This window comes from Sander lucioperca, chromosome 6 (genome assembly GCF_008315115.2).
Source record: "Sander lucioperca isolate FBNREF2018 chromosome 6, SLUC_FBN_1.2, whole genome shotgun sequence".
NCBI classification, from domain to species: Eukaryota; Metazoa; Chordata; class Actinopteri; order Perciformes; family Percidae; genus Sander; species Sander lucioperca.
The window spans coordinates 1,507,951-1,525,178 of NC_050178.1; the positions used below are offsets into that span (position 1 = coordinate 1,507,951).

Here is a 17,228-nt window from a genome sequence, read left to right on the forward strand (position 1 = left end):
TGCAGTAATATACTTTTTGCTACTTTTAGCTACCTAAATAATTCAGCCAAAATCATTACAATGACACATCAAATGAGTAACAGATTTATTTATATACAAAACTGTTTACAGCAAGATTTCGGAATTAACATTAAACCACAAGGGGATACTGGTGTTCAGGTGCACAACACCACCTGCAACATAGTATCAATTCAACAGATGGGAAGAAAAAAAAAAACACTTCAAGAGCACCTTAAGTTATGAAGGGAAGCAGATGGGGAAGTTTGAGGAACTGTAAGGCACAAGACACAGCATCCCCAGCTTCTGGTCAACCATCATCAATCAATCAATCAACTACTTACTCAGCAAAGCACTTAATAAAAAAGTTATAATTACCCACTACAGGTACAACATGAGGATGTGTGTGTGTGTGTGTGTGTGTGTGTGTGTGGGGTGGAGGGGGGTGGTCTTTGTAAGACTACAGGATCTAAGAAAACCAAGTCATTTGGGATCTCAAGCGTCTTGACAGTAAACACGCAAGTCCACAATATGCAATATAAATTAAATGCATGTCATCCTGTACTGGTTTGGCTTGCATGAACCATCAAATCAAAACCATGAGCTCAAAGATTACTTAGCTAACTCTGTAGCCTTTAGCCACTTAAATAGTCTTACGCAGTGTTAAAATGCAATATAAAAATTGCAACTCAAGAATGTTCATAATTATAACGCAGTTATAAGAATATATTCTACTTAGGATATTGAAGGGAGAGCAAAACTGCACCACTCAAAATATAACCAATATCATCAAACCAATTTCTAAGATTCTATTATATTGTATAAAAAGGCCATAGCTGGTAAATACCTAAGATCTATCCCAATCTATACTAACTTTTTCTGAGGGTTGTCCAAAAGATAACATCTTTATTACAGTCAATAAGGAAAAATTAAACTGTAGAAACAATCAAGAGGACTAAACTGCTTAGCAGAAGAGCTTAAAATGTGAGTTGGTAGAGATACAAAAAGATTCCTCTATCACAAAGACACAGTTCAAGATTTCATTGGTGACAGGTAGCCGAAGATGAGTTGATAAAAATTACAGTGAGAACTGTGAAACCAGTGAAATTTCTTATGTGAAATCTGATTCCAGGGTGTTCAAGGAAATCCACCATTTGTGAGATACTGACATTTTAACACCACATTTAAAGCAATGTGAACTGTGACTCTCCATCACTGTAAAAAAAAAAATAAAAAAAAAAACTGTTGAAATAATACCAGTCCTTAAAAAGGTTATTAACCAGCCCTACCTGTACCTTAACTCAATTACTTAAGAAATATGAGACATAAGCCAATGATGTCTCAATCATCAGATTTACAAGTAGTTATTACCATAATACATTCACGAAAACATTTTATGCAATAATTGGGACCAATGTTTGGCAATATTATTTTGTTTTCTGGGCATTTGGGTGAACTCAAAGTCAAGATTTTGCCCAGTTATAGATTACATTTCATTCAATATTTAAATAAAGTGTTCACCGACGGTGCTTCTTTGTCTAAAACAAAGATTAGTCTTGCTCTGAGAAAATTCTCCCTGTGGTTACAATTAGTTGGATGGTTTATCAAATGTCTGGGCAGTTGCCTTGCTAAGTAAATCAATCTGGTATCACAATGGAGCAGAAAAGTTCAACTGCAGTGTCTTGGTGTCGGTGAGGTCACGGTTGGAAAGCTGGTGAAGTTGTGCCTTCTGTCTTCAGCAATTGAGCTTACTGATGTCCTGGATACAATTTTACATCACGGCGCACTTCTTCTCCTCTGGGGGTGCATTTCCATCAGCTTTCTCCATCTCCAAAATGATCCGCTTGAAAACCTCCACAGCTGTCTGCATTGCAAGAATATTTTCATCAGAGTTTGAATCTGTGTCAGAATTAGTACGTGGTATGCATCGATGAGCTGGTATTCAAAGAGATACCTATCATTACCTCATTCTCCTTGGCTGAGGACTCCATGAATGCAGCACCCCAGGAATCAGCAAGTTTCTTTCCCTCCTCTGGCTTGATAACCCTGTGAAAAAAACAAAATGGAAGCTTCACTTACTGAAAACAGAAGACACCTTTTGTATTTGTACTTGGCTACACAGGCATTCCATGTTAATAGGATCAATTTACTGTTGGTTTTGGTCTTTTCAGGGGATTTGTTGACACTAACAACAATACAGAACATAATTCTACTTAACTTCTTAACGCTTGTAATTAAAAATGTATTTAATGTTGAATTATACTGAGTGTTTAAGACCAAAAAGTCTGACGGTATTATCTGTGTTATTTTTAACCTGACATTAATTAACAGTTTATATTCAAGATTCAATCATCTTAATTACCTTTCCATGTGGAGATCTTTTTTGTTCCCTACAAGAACAGTTGGGACCCTAAAAAGAAAAAAAAACCTTGGTTGGAAAAATGATCTTGAAAAATAAAAAAAGACAAATATTGAAGTATGGAATTTCAAAGATCCAACTGAACTTACTGAATCTTCCCAACCATGTCTAGCAGCTTGTCGTGTAGAACCTGCACAACTTCAAAACTGAACAGAGACAGAGTAGTCAGTATGCAACTCTAACCTGTATGTTACTTACTTACTATTATAATACATAATGCCAGTCCAAAGAACCCTATACTTTGGCATATTTGGTTAAAGCAATGGGCAAACAGGCACCCGATGAAGTTGAATACAACACCAAAAAAATCAACTACTCAAAAATTGAACATTATAAACCTAGTTATATGGCAATTGTATGACATTTAGATAACACTGTTGGTATACACAACAGTGGGTTTAACCCTTGTAAATCTTTGTGGTTTAGGATTAATGTATCACGAACGGTAAAGTCTGTATGTTAGAACACAATGCTAGCGTTATAGTGTTGTTTACGTAATATATAATGTTTTTAGACTTAACAGTGTGCCTCATTATTCATACAGATATGAAAACAACCATCCACTCACCTTTTATTGGAAGTCACTGAATAGACAAGGACATACCCATGGATGTCCATTGAGTGGGATTGGTGAAAAATGGAGTACTCATCCTACAGACAGAGGGGAGGTATTATAATCTCATTGGGTATGACCGTTACCAAACATAATACATTATTAAATGGAGTCATACATACAAGAGTATAGCTTCTAAAATAACTGGCACCTGTCAACTGAATAGACTTGTCAATCTGACAATAGAGTACATGTCATAATACCAGCCTAAGTTAGCAAAGTTAAAGCTAAGTAACATGGGCGATGAGGCAAGGTAGATAGCACAGACTTGTGGCATTAACTGTCAAACTAATGCTAAACTGGACATTCAAGTGTCTCTACGATGTCTTGCTTAACACTAGCACAACAAATCTTAAAAAAAATGAGTGCCTGTGTAAGATATGGTGGTAGATGATCAACTTACTTGTCCAGCTGTATCAACCAGCTGAAGATTGAAGTCTTGACCATTCACGCTGACCAATTTGTTAAAGGCTGGGCAGAGAAATGGACCAGTTTTACAAAACATTTCTTTACATTACACCAAATCCATTGTGACTTTTGTTTTGCTGCAATATCTTATAAACAATCTAATATAGACACATACTGTTTTCGATGGTGGGGTCATAGGAGTCAACAAACTGTCCTTCCACAAACTGTATTGTAAGAGATGACTTTCCTGTGCAGGGCAAAGAAACATAACATGGTTGTTTTACTACAATTTTAACACAATGTTAAGCCATTACCAAAGATGGTGCGCCTATGTTGTATTTAGATAGGCTCCCGCATTTTGATAGCTGTGATTTTGGTGTACTGAAATCTGTGAGCTGTCAGATCAGAGCGAATCAATTAGATGATATCGACCAAAGGACCGACACATATTGACAGGCAAAGTGATATAGTACTCTTCAGATACACTACAGATTCTGCTACCAAAGCCATCAACATGTGTGATCCTCTGTGCATCTATGGGATCATTTTGTTTCTTTACAGCTTAAATCTGTGACCTTATCTAAATTCTATGGAGGCACCATTTGTGGTAGTGGCTGCTATCTAAATATGAAAGATCTGATAAAGTATATAAACGTTTGCAATGGCCATACAGCTGAACGTTTTGGTCAATACAGCTAACACAGAATCTGATTGGTCATATATTTAGGGCAACACTGGCCACACAAGTACATTTAATAATATAAACGGCTGGTATTAACTTGGTAGGAGGTCGAATATGATTACATGCTGACTTCCTTTAATTGGGGACATTTATTAATCGATTGATTTGATTAATGGATATAGAAGACAAAAAAAATCTATGGGATAAAATGTGAAGTGTAAAGACTTATTTCCAACATAGTCCCCGATGTAATAAAAAAATAAAACCGGACCGAAAAACAAATATAACCCAGAAACCCCTGACATTAACTAACGTTACATACTTTTGTTAGACTTGCTAGACTTTAAGAGTTTCGACACACAGCACTTGGCTCTAAACCAGGATGTCACCGGCTGAGCTAACTTTGTTTTCACAGAACACGTTGCAACTGGTAACAGATGGCTATACAACATGGTAACGGTGATTTTAGTGTGGTTTAGTAATCAACTGCTCAGCAAACACACGAAGCACAAAGAAACATAAACACAGGTGATCTAGCGTCACTGGTGTTCGTCGGATACACTTAAGAGGAAAACAAAGCGTTAGCCTGTTAGCTGACTAACATTAGCTGTGCACGAGCTCGTGTGCTTTACTCACCTACAGACCTGTAACCTATAACAGCAATCTTTCGATGTTTTGGTTGAGGCATTTTGGTGAAATCGTTGTTCAATCGGTTTTAATAATGTAACGTTAGTAACTTACGCCACCTAGGTTTACTATCGAAACAAACTTTTATCGCCACATTCGTATCACATCACGTGACAACAACAAACTTTTCGGAGCTGCTGCTTGAGCTCTCTGCTGGGCCTCGAGCTGGAAGTTCAGAGTTTAAGTAACGTTACTTATCTCAAAAAAAAATATTTCTCTGTATCTGATATTGTTATCGATATCGACCGATAGTTTGAAACGATGAAATGTTCGTTCCAACTGAAATTGGAATTAAAAAAAAAAAAGGCTCGCTCAACGCGGTTACGATTCGCAAGTCAAACTGACGGAAACTGTCATTGTGTAAGCACACCGTCGTAAAACCAGTGAATACGTCATAACTGACATGGACAATTTGTACAGCAGAGGTCACCCTTTGAGCGTCCCAGTCAACCAGCATGTTTCTGATATCCAGTCTTTTTAGACTTTTTAGACTGGCCTTCCGTAAAAGAAATACAGTCCACAAGTGTAGTTTTTCAGAATAGAACAATATGGCAGAGGTTTGTAAATGTATGTTAAGAACCTAGACATATCTTAAAAGTGCCGACATGTAATATATACATACATATATATATATATATATATATATATATTTATTTATTTTTAATTTTTTTTATTTAAATAATTAAAGGGAAATAGAAAGAAGAGCATACTTATTTGTGTTCTGTTTTTGTGTATCTGTTTAAGTAAAGTATCTCACATGTTAGTTCTCTTTCTTCATCCTTTTTCTCACTTGCACTGTCTTGTTCTCTCTCTGCTTAAAATCAGATACTCTATTAAAATCATTCTAGACTTGGAATGAAATCATGGGGAATGGGGTTTCTTTAGCCAAATCAAATGAATGAAATAACACCAAGGAATACAAATGTATCAGTGAATGAAAATTCTCCACTTTCTGTTTCGATTCTGTTTCTGATATCCCATATCTCATTCATTCCTTAATTTATTTTTTTCTTAAACAGGCAACAGTGAGCATAAATGTATCTTAACTATTGTATTGTTCTGAGATTTGTGATGGTAAGTCTGTGTTGAAGGCACCACCAGCATGCAGGGGCATTCACTCCAATGCCAGCAACTGCACTGCTGGCACTAACATTTACATTTACTTTAGTTAACATTTACTGACTGATTATGGAGCTTCAATAGTTTTTGAGTACCGATCGAAACAACAAAACTGTTGACTGCCAAATGTTTTGTTGACTTATTCTTTGATCAGATATTTCCGGACTTAGCAAAGTTCTTGCACGGCTGACTTTTGTGAAGACAAAATAAAATGGATGCATTTCAAAAGTTGAACTCATTTAAAACAAAAAGGGGGTTCTGTTATTTCATGTTTTGTGGTATGGAAATTTATAATTTTGGGACCAACACTCTTATTATTTTATTGGGACTGATACAATGATTGAATACTGTGTTCAATCATATCAGTCCCAATAAAATTCATTGCTTCTTCATTTTGAAGATAAAGTCACAGAAACAGTTATTTAAACACTGGATGGAGGTGGATGGCTGTTGAGTTCCTCTTGATGCACTGTAAAGACTCTTTTGTGACATCCTGGATATAGCATATATGTGAACTAAGGGTAATATGTCGCAAATTTTTTCCACCAACCTTGTCACCTAAGAAAGTAAAGACTGCCATCCTGGTGGCTCTTATTATAGTTTTGTTATATACAGATTCGTGGTTCATGTAAGGCCACTCATTGCTGTTGGTTGGTTAGCAGCTAGATTTGGGATCTAACCGGAAATTGTTTTTCTCTCAATACATCCATGAGGTAAACGCTGCCGGGATATGAGTATTCCCCTTAATTTTACGGTATATGATATTCCCAGGAGGGCGAAGGTATGTCCCACCCTACTCTGCCTTGCTCTGTCTCTAATTGGCTTACCTTGACATTCTTATCCCAACCCTATCCAATCCCACTCCTCTTGCCTAAACCTTACCAAAGAATTTCTAAGGTAACGTAGACCGGCTTTGACCTTACTAACCCAATCAGAGCAGGTAACGAGTACTAGCCAATCAGAGGAAAAGTAGGGCGGGTCATGCCTTCCTCCATGCCTTCGCCATCCTAGGGAAAAAAAAAATTGGCTACTAGAAATGCTGCCGTCAACAGGCAGATGAAAATACAGAATTACCTTACCGGAACGGTCCTGGCAGGGACAGGTAATGTAACAGTTACCGGGAGAACCGGACAACTTTAAAAGTATTTTTCTTATTTTTATAATTGACCTTCTCCGCTGTGTTGTGTTTTAAAAGTCAGCTTTTTAGGCTTCAGGGAGAGCAAGCTAGCTAGCTAACCACTAGCTGGCTAGCCATAGCATTTGGGGGGGAGTGGGTGCCATAGCAACCGTTTAGGAAACATTGACTGTGGTGGCTAGCTAGCTAGCTAAGATACTTCAGGCTACCGTTGGTTTGTTGTGCTAGCGATAAACAAGACGTCGTAGAGACTTCATTGTCCAATTTAGCGTCAGCCAGCCAGTTAATGTCACAAGTCAGCATTATCTAGCTACTTCGCGTCATCGCTGTAACTTTGCGCCATGCCTTTTAGTAAGCTGTGGAGGATGGCAGACTGTTGTAACCCTAGACATTATGTTGAGTTTAGCTAACTTGGCTAACGGTGATTTCCATGGCATGCAGTAAGCTAACGTTAGCCACCAAGGCCGACCCGTTAACTTAGGCTACCTGAACCGTTATGTAAACTTCAAAGTAAACGCTCTCTCTTTCTCGATTACAATCTGGATGTCAGAATGATGTGTCTCAGATGAGTCTAACGTCAGATTAGCTTAACATTAGCTAAATTACCTTATTAATGTTGTCATGGGTCACCCTAAGCTAATTGTAACTGAGTCAATCAGCTGATCTGTGGCTGCTAAGGTTAGTGTTGGCGCTAACTTAGCATGCTTGTTAACTATTTTCTGGTATGATTAATTAACCTACATCAGCTAATCTTCAGCACATGTGTTGTTAGCTTTAGGAGCTAATGTTACAGTTAAATATCGATGCAGTTCAGAATGTGTGGCTTTACTTAGCTAACGTTACATTGCACCGACAAGTTGACTATAGTTAGCTGACATCCACGCTAGCCTTCAGTGTTTTATTTTTGGGTCATTAAAAGTGTGTGATATAACATGTTCGTATTCTTATCCCGAACCTCTCTGAATTAGGTCTTAAGCGATAACGTTACCCATTTAACTTGACGTGCATCAGGGGTTTTCATTTCATGTGATGTCAAATTGGACCCACCTGTACCTGTAACTACTGTATGTGATGTTTTGTTATGTTTGAATGAATTGGGGCCTTAGTGAATGTGTTAAAGAGATAATTCAGTTTCTGACACAACTGTCATTTTAGTATTCAGCCTGAACTAGTATGGATGTTGATGACTGCAATGGCCGGTCTTGCATATCAGGTAGGACTGTTTTTCTTTTCATCACAGATATACTTACCTTCAATGGTTGGCATGTTATTCAAATGACAGATCTTGCTTTTTCTTTCTATTTTGGTCGCAGCTAGTGGAGACTCTTCGATGGAAAGAGAGTTTTCTGGGGCCCTTGGAGGTCCAACAGTGAGCACCCCTAACAGCAAGGAGACCTCCCCTAGTCGCTCCCTCAGTGGTCAGTGAGTAAATATGTGTGAATCCCACAAAACAAAATGAGATTCTTAATTATTACACAAATCACTTATTTGTTTAGCTCCTAATATATAATGGGACAAATCATAGTAATATATAATCTTAATGTCAAATGTTTACAAAGCTTGTGCAAAGGTGTACACACAATTTTATGATTATTGTATTATTCAGATTACACAATACACTTAATCAATTTGAGATTTAGTTACTGAGGCATTCCTACTTTTATCATAGAAGTAATGGCATGTAAGCCTATGCACACTCTTTCTCATTCTTTATGTTATTGTGCTATTTATTGTGCTATGTTATTGTGCTATTGTACCTCTGTAGCCAACTCCATTAAAGTGGAGCTGTACAGTGATGAAGACCCAGGTCGCAGTACTGAAGATGAAAGAGTGGAGCGGGTAGACGAAGGATGTCTAGAGCAGGGATCTGAAGCTGTCGGAGGCTACAGGGAGCTCACCAATCCTGAAACCATGCAAGCTGGAGCCACCAGACTGCCTAATGGAAAGCTCAAGTGTGACATCTGTGGAATGATCTGCATTGGGCCTAATGTTCTCATGGTGCACAAACGCAGCCATACAGGTGACTGATCAGTTTAGTTCAGATAAGTCATCTCTGTGAAAAAACATCCATTCAGTTTGCTTTTTGGGCAAGAGATTAGGTTAGATACAGAATATATCTTGAGTTTTGGTATAAGAGAAAATTGTCAGTGCCGCACATTCTCTTAAAATCACCTTTTTTTGTGCCACCCGGGATCCAATCTGTTCATACAAGTGATTCTTGCATGAGGCCCAATGCGGCAGACACTATAGATGTAATTAAACAAGTTGGGTTGACAGGCTTGATCTATCCCCAGGTGAGCGACCATTCCAGTGTAATCAGTGTGGCGCCTCCTTTACTCAAAAGGGTAACCTGCTCCGCCACATCAAGCTGCACTCAGGGGAGAAGCCCTTTAAATGTCCGTTCTGCAGCTATGCCTGTCGAAGACGAGATGCGCTCACTGGCCACCTTCGCACTCATGCAGGTAGGACAGATTCAAGCCTGATCATTGTTTTATTTTTCTTATGATCGTGTACAATGATGTAACAATAATAATGCTATCTTCCCACTTTGTCCCCAGTCTCCTCTCCAACTGTAGGAAAGCCGTATAAGTGCAGTTATTGTGGCCGTAGTTACAAGCAGCAGAGCACCCTGGAGGAGCACCGTGAGCGCTGCCACAGCTACTTACAGAGTCTGGAGTCACAGCAGCCATCCAGTGCACAGAATCCAGGTACAGTTCTATGGCATGCATGGAGAAGCAGTTTCAGGAGTAAACAACATTTTCTCCGATAAGACAGTAACCAACATCACAATATGGTGTCGTAAATATCAATTTCCAAAGGGATTTTAGTGGCATTTAGTGTAGAAATGTAGTCTACCTTCTTAACAAGGTAATGCACACAACCCTTCACTTCTTTTCTGTCCAAACGTTGAAAACAAGCATACAACTTAAACATTTGGGATAAATGCTGTCTAGGTAGTAAGACCCCTCTCCCCCCCCAAAAAAAAATAATGTTACAATTTGTTTGTACTCTGTGCAGGAGAGGAGATGAGAGAGCTAGAGTTTATACCAGACTCTCTACTGCAACCCTCCTCAGACAAGATGGCATTTATTGATCGGCTCACCAACAGCATCACCAAACGCAAGAGATCCACACCACAAAAATTTGTAGGTGAGCATTTGGTCTCCGTGTGGACAGGTTGAGGAAACTGAAAGTGGCATTACAGTAATTGGGTGAATTGGATACCTCATACAATAGTACTGATCTTTTTGTGCAAGTGATGTGACTACGGGCTTTTGCAATTTAATGTATTAAAGCTGTACGATTTGCCATAGATTCCAACCAAATGTCAAAGTGAATTTAGGAACTTCTGTGCTGTGTTTTGGGGTTTATTGATTACAGTTGCACGTAGTTGGTGCAGGAGAGCTGTGGTCTATACAACGATAAATACAGGATCAGGACAACAGTATAATTAAATGGTTACCAAGTGAACAGTGATAAACCTTATTGTCATAAACCTTATTATACACAAAAGCACCATCATTTTTGTCCTGCAACTCAACTTGTCCTGAACTCAATCATCATAACCTCCAACCTAATTATCCAAATAACTTGGGCAAGCTGCTTACCCATGTATTATTTATTTGTCTTTTTAAAACATTCAGTTTTGACGTCTTCCACAGACTTTCATAGTAAACTATCATAAGATTGTGTTTCTTTATTGCAGGACAGAAGAACATACGCCTTAACCTTGCAGATGCACCTTATGAGTTCACCGCTGGTTTGGATAAAGATGGAGAGATGAACGCAGGGGACCTTGAAACCCCGCACTTTACTGGTCTGGGAGGAGAATACGCAGGTGTAGCAGGTAATGGAGGAGGAGGGGTGTCAGACACACTGAGGCCTCTACGCCTTCCCACCACTCACCCTTCATGTTTATCAGAACTCAGGCTGATCCACAGCTCCATTCACACCTCTGTCGCTCTAGGCCCGAGGCTGGATTGTACAGGGACTGGAGCTGGGCTGGGAGCTGCGGCTGTAGGGGGGAGGGAGGCAGCAGAGGGCCACGAAGACCTGCCTGCTGGTCGCAGTCACGCACCCTCACCTAACAATGGTTGCCAGGACTCTACAGACACAGAGAGCATGCCAGATGAGCCTTGCAACAGTACCGCTCCGACTCCAACCCTGCACAGTAACAACGGCCATCATCTTCAACACTCCAACAACCACCACCCAGCGCCTCATCCCGTTGCACCCCACAGGAGTCGGGACAGACGTAGTCCCAGCCACGCCAAAGACAGGGAGGTGGAAAGAGAGGATGGAGGCCACTCAGCCCTTCCAGCTCCTGTCCTCGCGCCAACTCCAAGCTCACCCACAGCGCCCTCCTCCACCTCCAGGGAGGCGTTTCGGGTTGTAGACGGGGAAGGGCGAGCTGTGCGCTCTTTCCGTTGCGAGCACTGCCGTGTGCTTTTCCTGGACCATGTCATGTTTACCATCCACATGGGCTGCCACGGTTTTCGCCAGCCTTTTGAGTGTAACATCTGTGGCCACCGCAGTCAGGACCGCTATGAATTTTCTTCACACATCGTCCGCGGGGAGCACATCCTTGACTGAGGACAAAGGGTGGTCAACCTGCTTCACCTAGAGCTATTTTTACACTGAGACAAGGACCTGGCTGGGTTTGGTCTGCACACAAATATATATATATATATATATATATATATATATATATATAAACATAAACATAAACGGGCACTGGTACATTTAGCATGTACCAGCATTAATGGCAAGCTCATATGTGTGTTTTCTAAAATTAGTATAGTGGTCCTTATTTTTAATGCACTTTGAACAAGTAATCAATTTTAAAATGCACTTTTAATTCAGTGTATTCTAGATTAAGATTAAGAGCTAATGCACTTTTTCATCCGCAGACGTGCCTTGCTCCAAAATTCAGGATTCAAACCTGATGCACAAATTACAGTAGACAAATCTGACTTTTGTGCATAACCTGAAAACTGTCCCTTCTTGTGCACTTTAACAGAGATAACATAGTTTTTTTCCAACTTGGGGTTGATTCTGTAATAGATTGCTTTATTATGAGAAGTGCAGACCAAACTCAAAAACCAGGTCCAAGTCGAATAGATGTGTTTGAGGGGTTGTCCTTGAATTAGAAATGCACTTTTGTTTTTAACGTGTGTGTGTGTGTGTGTGTGTGTGTGTGTGTGTGTGTGTGCGCGTGTGTGTGTGTGTGTGTGCGTGTACGTGAGTGAGTGTGACAGACCCTGTGTTTTATGGAAGTAAATTGAATACGTAAAGTGGAAAATGAAGGCCTGTGTGAATGCCGTGTGGCGCGGTGTATAAAATGTTTTTTTTTTCTTTTCTATGACTGCTTTTGTTGCACTGATACCTGCCAGAATACTATGATATATTAAACTATTTTATGGAATACATTAATGACCTGCACATTTCTCTCAATGTGAGAAAAACTGATGAAATGTTTTTTCTCACTAGGAAAGGAGAATGATTATCACTGCCACAATTTTAGAGATTTCTGAAGAGAGTTAGGTTCCTAACAAGTTATTGACATTTCCCCTTTCATAGCTACATCAGACTGCAAACCAACACTAATCTATTTATATTTGAAAATGATTTTGGTGTTATCTCATTGTATTGTGCCTTTCTTCACCCTGATCACACCTTGTTGACCAGACTGAAGGACATGAGCTACCAACTGTCATATCTTGAATCAGATCATTGTGGGTGATGTTAGAGATCATGAGTTAGAAAATAATTTACTTACTCAAGTTGTTTTCCAGACACAAGTCTCTGGCTTATAGCTTTGCACAATATTTGTATTCTCCTATTCAACAAAAGTTGGGTTGATTTTCATTAATGTTTTGGCAAATAACCAATTCTGCTAATTTATCAAAGACTAAATGTGCATATGGCATTTCGCACATGCTGCTGTGTGTCATGAATGAGTGGAGTGGCAGCTTACTACTGTCCTCATAGGTTGAATCCCGAAAAAGGTGTTTATTTAAAAATGAGTTCTGTCGGTTGTGATAATATATCCTGTCTTGGTAATATGGTGCAGGAATGTATGATAAGAGCAATGTGTCAGAAGAACACTGTCAGCTCTTGATTCTGTCTTCATCTGTGACATGATAAAACAATTGAGATAGTTGTTGTAGAAACTTGTTTATATTTGACTTTACACAATGTAAGCACAATAAGTTGTACTGTTAAGCAGGCTAACTTGTTCAGTCTACATTACAGAATGGGGCACAAAATACAATACCTAATGTGTTGATAAACGGGACATTTGGTTAAACCAAAGAACCACTACTTCCTACTGTTGCTCTGTCAGTAAAACCTTGTAGGTGTTTGTTTTTTTCCAGGAGTTATCTCCGCTTAGTTTTGCAGAAGACATTTAGAAAAGTAATTTGGGGGTATCCCTTCCAAAATTAATATTGTAAAAGAATTGTTACAAGTTCTTAATTGGAGCTGCATTTGTTCTGATTGATGGGTTAGAAAGCTGGTGTTGGTGCACATCACTGAGATTTAAGACAGTCACTTGTAGACAATGCACTGTAATGATCTTACCAGTACAGAAACTCAAAGGTGTAGCTTCATTTAATCAAATTATCTCAATAAAAGAAGACGTTAGGTCATGCTGGGACAGAATTTTTGTAATCAAACGCGTCACCAAAGCTTGTAATTTCCCTGCAACCTAATCTAGAAAACATTGACATTGTGACTTTAAATGATTCAACACCAAAGTTGTCATTGCAAATCACTCAAATTGTCATGCCAGTTTGCATGGGCAAAAAGTGCTTTAACCAACTGAATACATGTTACTTCACTTTGTAGCCTATATTCTGATTTAGGTAACAGCTTGTATACACAAAGGCCCAGTTGTGATTCTTCTCGTGTTGGTGTGATTTCTGTGTAGACTTTACAATTGTGCCTTTGGCTTGAGGTCTTTTGTGCATTTTGTTATCTCTCAACAGCAAAAACACTCACACTTTAAGTGTAAAGCTTGACTTGCCAATCATTAATCATGTGGTGCAACTACTGCACATCAGAAAAGGCTCCACATTATTTTGGTCATCTTTCAAAAATTGTATAAACCCACCAGTAATCAGTGACCGTGGCCAGAATCAAGTTCATTTTTACAGGTTCAACACATTAACCATAAAAAAGGACTTCTGCTAGGAGCCAAAGAACTAACTAGAGATACAATGTGTAAAACTTCCTGTAGACGTGAACCCTCAGCCATTTTGTTGACCTCAAGTGTGACAAATGTTGTACAAAAAGTTACTGACTTTGCTAAATCCTCTGAAGCAGTTGCATTTTCAATTTGAACATTCTGCGTCAAAGACAGCGCAAACTCACCGTTCACAAGCTAAAGGTTTGGGTGTAGATGTTTTTATTTATTCATATGTTCAACACTAGACTATGTGCTTCTAAACCTGATGCATGCGATACCAATGCTTTTTGCTCCTCAACCTACACCCTCTCAGTTTTAAACATAAGGACAACCAAATAAACTGTCTACTCTAATTTAAGACTATACTTCAGAAAACTTCCGTTTTGTGTTATTTTGTGTTAAAATGTTTTTCTTCTTGCACTGTTTCCTTCAGTTTTACTATCTTTGTTACCCTTCCCATACTGATAATGGTCCAATATTGCTTTAAATAACTGCAGAGCCTTTTTAAATGTATCATATTGTAATAATGCATTTGTGTAATTCAATCTTAAACTACTGTAAGTTTTGTACTGTAAGAAAGTCTATTCCAAATAAAATACTTGACAGGCCTGTCTTTCCAAAAACTACACAATTAATGGTTAGTTGGAATAACGAATTTCACACATTCAAGTTTGTAAAGACTTGAATTTATTCTTCAGGTGTACAGCATCTTCAAATTCTGCTTTACATAGGCTTTGGAGGGGCTCTTGGTGCACCGGCCTGTAAAAATGAAAATAAAATTTAGATTATCTGATAGACCCTGCTCACTGTGGACAATGTGACATAAAATGAATTAACATTAATGGTCGTGTTGCATTCAGGTGTGCTAGTTCCAACAGCTGAACTACCGACTCATCTGAAGGTGACAAAACTACCAATGTCATTAGACCTGTGCTTTTCCAGCTGCGACTAGTCAAATTATCCACTGTGAAATCGACTTTGTAAAACTTCAATGAACTGATCTGACAGTTAACAGGGCACAGTGCAGTAGAAGGTACTTACAGCGGGCCTGAATCTGGGTGGTGGGGTGCGGTCTTTCCTGGCCTCACAAGAGCGGTTCCTCACCACCTTACTGTGGATAGCACAGCTGACACAGTAGTGCAGCTTCACATAGAGTTTGGGCAAAACATAAGCTGCAGAGTGAACACAAATGGAGAAAGGTTCAGATGAGGCCAAGCCACCAGGGTCAGAAGACAACTTATGACATAGGACATGAAAAACAAGCACATGCACTTACAGTCAAAGACACTGGCCTCTGAGATGTCTCTCACGGCTGCCGCCTCCACGATATTCCTGATGACAAACTTCTTGATGGCCTTGTCCTTGGGGACACAGCGTGCACAGTTGGTGCAGCGAATGGGCTGCACATGGCCACGACCCTTCTTGGCACGACCGTTATTCCTCCTTTTCTTGGTCTGCAAAACAAATGTCAGTTAGAAAGAGATACAAATTACAGACAGACAACTAATTTTTTTGGTACATAAAGTGTCAGCAGCACTGTCAACAACTGCCCAGTACCGAAAACTGGCATCAATATCCGTGATTAGGCAAAGTTGTTGGTTGGCTGCTTGGGTTTAGACAATAGTTACATTTAAAAGTTTAACTTATTTTGATAAATACGATTTTTAGAGAAACGTTTCTTTAAGATGCATCAAAACAGTAACGTTACTGTATTAATATACTCGTTTTTAAACAGTTCAAACAATACTAGCCCTACTAACAGTCCTTAATACTGGCAACTGAGCAAATCACCGAAATAGCTGCAGTATATTTCAATTACACACATCTTTCCCACGGGCGTTGAAAAGAGTACTTCAATATTAATTTAGTCAAGAAAATTCAAGGATATCAAAAGACATACCGCTACACTTCAGTACAATTCGCCATGCCAATACAAAATAAGACAGCATTATCAGTAACGTTATTTGGAGGAGTGACTAACGTTACTAGCTAGCTACGTTATCCATTAGCTTCTACATCTTGTAAACCTAATACAAGGGATCTTCAAATGCATGTGGTGGCTGCGGTGTCTCATTGCAACACGTAAAAAATATTAGTTAAAGCCGCCCGTCTTATTTCACTGACGCATTAGTATATACCATCGTGAAAAACTAAGATATAATGAACCCGCATTGCTTCGTTGTGTTTCTCCGCACATTTACAGTAACATTATCCTTCTCTAGCTAACTTAGCTAGCTAACGTTAGTTCACAGGAACACATGCACAAAACGGTTAGCCTGCTAACAGTTAGCATTAGGCCCAGACTAATTTTTTAATATATTCGAGGGACATCTAAGAACTATTCCCCACGTTGCGGTTTAGCTATTTGAATATAATACCTAATACGAGATAATAATGTGTTATTATTCGAAAAAAATGACAGTTAATTCTGTTTTTGCCACACGGGCACCACTGTAACACACTCACCATCTTGCACGGGAAGCTGGAAAGAGGACCGGAAAAGGTTGTACCGCGAGAAGTAGTGCCAACCGCTCCGCCCTCGAAATATTTTTTGAAAGAAATATTTTCTTACTTTATTTTTATTCTGTACATAATTGTGTGTTTTAATTATGTGTTTAAATAAAAACATTACACATATTTTATTCAGGAAAAATAATATCAATATTCGTTTTTTCGCGGAGGGTTATCAGGGTAGTCAAGTTTATCCAAGCGTCCCCCGAGTGAGCGGAGTTCCTTTGCTGCACTTAGGCCTACAAGCAGTGCTATCGAGCCACGGCTAATATTAAAACAACCTCACCTATGTTCTTCAGCTTTCCAGGTAGACTCAAAAGCATAGATAAAGTGTGTAATGTTATGGCAAAACAATACATTTTAAAAAGCTACTGTAAATACTTGGCTTACAAAATATGAAAGGGTGACTATATTTACATGCATTTACAGCTGAATTAGTGCACAATATTCTGTTTATTACAGAACTTT

General features: G+C 39.0%; 3 protein-coding genes across 9 annotated transcripts; 1 reads left to right on the plus strand and 2 right to left on the minus strand.

Annotated features, from left to right (window-relative positions):
- Window positions 1-70: 70 nt before the first annotated feature.
- On the minus strand, window positions 71-5,170 carry rhebl1 (Ras homolog, mTORC1 binding like 1). The gene is made up of 8 exons (XM_031287738.2): window positions 4,756-5,170; window positions 3,613-3,684; window positions 3,433-3,500; window positions 2,985-3,067; window positions 2,506-2,562; window positions 2,360-2,407; window positions 1,962-2,043; window positions 71-1,861 (listed from the first exon to the last, which is right to left on the minus strand). Exons 1-8 carry the CDS (start codon window positions 4,805-4,807, stop codon window positions 1,769-1,771), a joined length of 555 nt encoding a protein of 184 aa, XP_031143598.1. The 5' UTR covers window positions 4,808-5,170; the 3' UTR covers window positions 71-1,768.
- Window positions 5,171-6,851: 1,681 nt separating this feature from the next.
- LOC116041667 (zinc finger protein Eos) lies at window positions 6,852-12,250 on the plus strand. Of its 6 annotated transcripts, none has more exons than XM_031287661.2 (8): window positions 6,852-7,027; window positions 8,216-8,273; window positions 8,374-8,478; window positions 8,826-9,080; window positions 9,355-9,522; window positions 9,619-9,768; window positions 10,079-10,210; window positions 10,767-12,250. In XM_031287661.2, the coding sequence occupies exons 2-8, from the start codon at window positions 8,234-8,236 to the stop codon at window positions 11,651-11,653; spliced, it is 1,737 nt and encodes a 578-aa protein (XP_031143521.1). In that variant the 5' UTR covers window positions 6,852-7,027; window positions 8,216-8,233; the 3' UTR covers window positions 11,654-12,250. The 6 variants fall into 6 exon arrangements, with proteins under 6 accessions (XP_031143521.1, XP_035857986.1, XP_031143523.1 ...); XM_036002093.1 differs by having other exon boundaries at window positions 6,937-7,027; window positions 8,374-8,482; XM_031287662.2 differs by lacking the exon at window positions 6,852-7,027 and adding an exon at window positions 7,074-7,738.
- Window positions 12,251-14,913: 2,663 nt separating this feature from the next.
- Window positions 14,914-16,828, minus strand: LOC116041668 (40S ribosomal protein S26). 2 transcript variants are annotated; one of them, XM_031287666.2, is made up of 4 exons: window positions 16,716-16,828; window positions 15,526-15,703; window positions 15,291-15,421; window positions 14,914-15,008 (listed from the first exon to the last, which is right to left on the minus strand). In XM_031287666.2, the coding sequence occupies exons 1-4, from the start codon at window positions 16,716-16,718 to the stop codon at window positions 14,973-14,975; spliced, it is 348 nt and encodes a 115-aa protein (XP_031143526.1). In that variant the 5' UTR covers window positions 16,719-16,828; the 3' UTR covers window positions 14,914-14,972. The 2 variants fall into 2 exon arrangements, with proteins under 2 accessions (XP_031143526.1, XP_035857992.1); XM_036002099.1 differs by lacking the exon at window positions 16,716-16,828 and adding an exon at window positions 16,420-16,461.
- Window positions 16,829-17,228: the final 400 nt, after the last annotated feature.

What these genes read in the sequence shown, in the direction of transcription:
- rhebl1 (XM_031287738.2), bottom strand. Translation starts at nt 4,807, where the DNA reads ATGCCTCAACCAAAACATCGAAAGATTGCTGTTATAGGTTACAGGTCT. An exon ending in AAAGATCTCCACATGGAAAG is followed by an intron (nt 2,044 to 2,359) that starts GTAATTAAGATG and finishes TTTTTTTCACAG; the next exon opens with GGTTATCAAGCCAGAGGAGG. An exon ending in CCTCAGCCAAGGAGAATGAG is followed by an intron (nt 1,862 to 1,961) that starts GTAATGATAGGT and finishes CTTGCAATGCAG; the next exon opens with ACAGCTGTGGAGGTTTTCAA.
- LOC116041667 (XM_031287661.2), top strand. Translation starts at nt 8,234, where the DNA reads ATGGATGTTGATGACTGCAATGGCCGGTCTTGCATATCAG. An exon ending in CCCTAGTCGCTCCCTCAGTG is followed by an intron (nt 8,479 to 8,825) that starts GTCAGTGAGTAA and finishes GTACCTCTGTAG; the next exon opens with CCAACTCCATTAAAGTGGAG. An exon ending in CCACCTTCGCACTCATGCAG is followed by an intron (nt 9,523 to 9,618) that starts GTAGGACAGATT and finishes CTTTGTCCCCAG; the next exon opens with TCTCCTCTCCAACTGTAGGA.
- LOC116041668 (XM_036002099.1), bottom strand. Translation starts at nt 16,446, where the DNA reads ATGTGCGGAGAAACACAACGAAGCAAT. An exon ending in AGAGGCCAGTGTCTTTGACT is followed by an intron (nt 15,422 to 15,525) that starts GTAAGTGCATGT and finishes TTCACTCTGCAG; the next exon opens with CTTATGTTTTGCCCAAACTC. An exon ending in CACCCAGATTCAGGCCCGCT is followed by an intron (nt 15,009 to 15,290) that starts GTAAGTACCTTC and finishes TCATTTTTACAG; the next exon opens with GCCGGTGCACCAAGAGCCCC.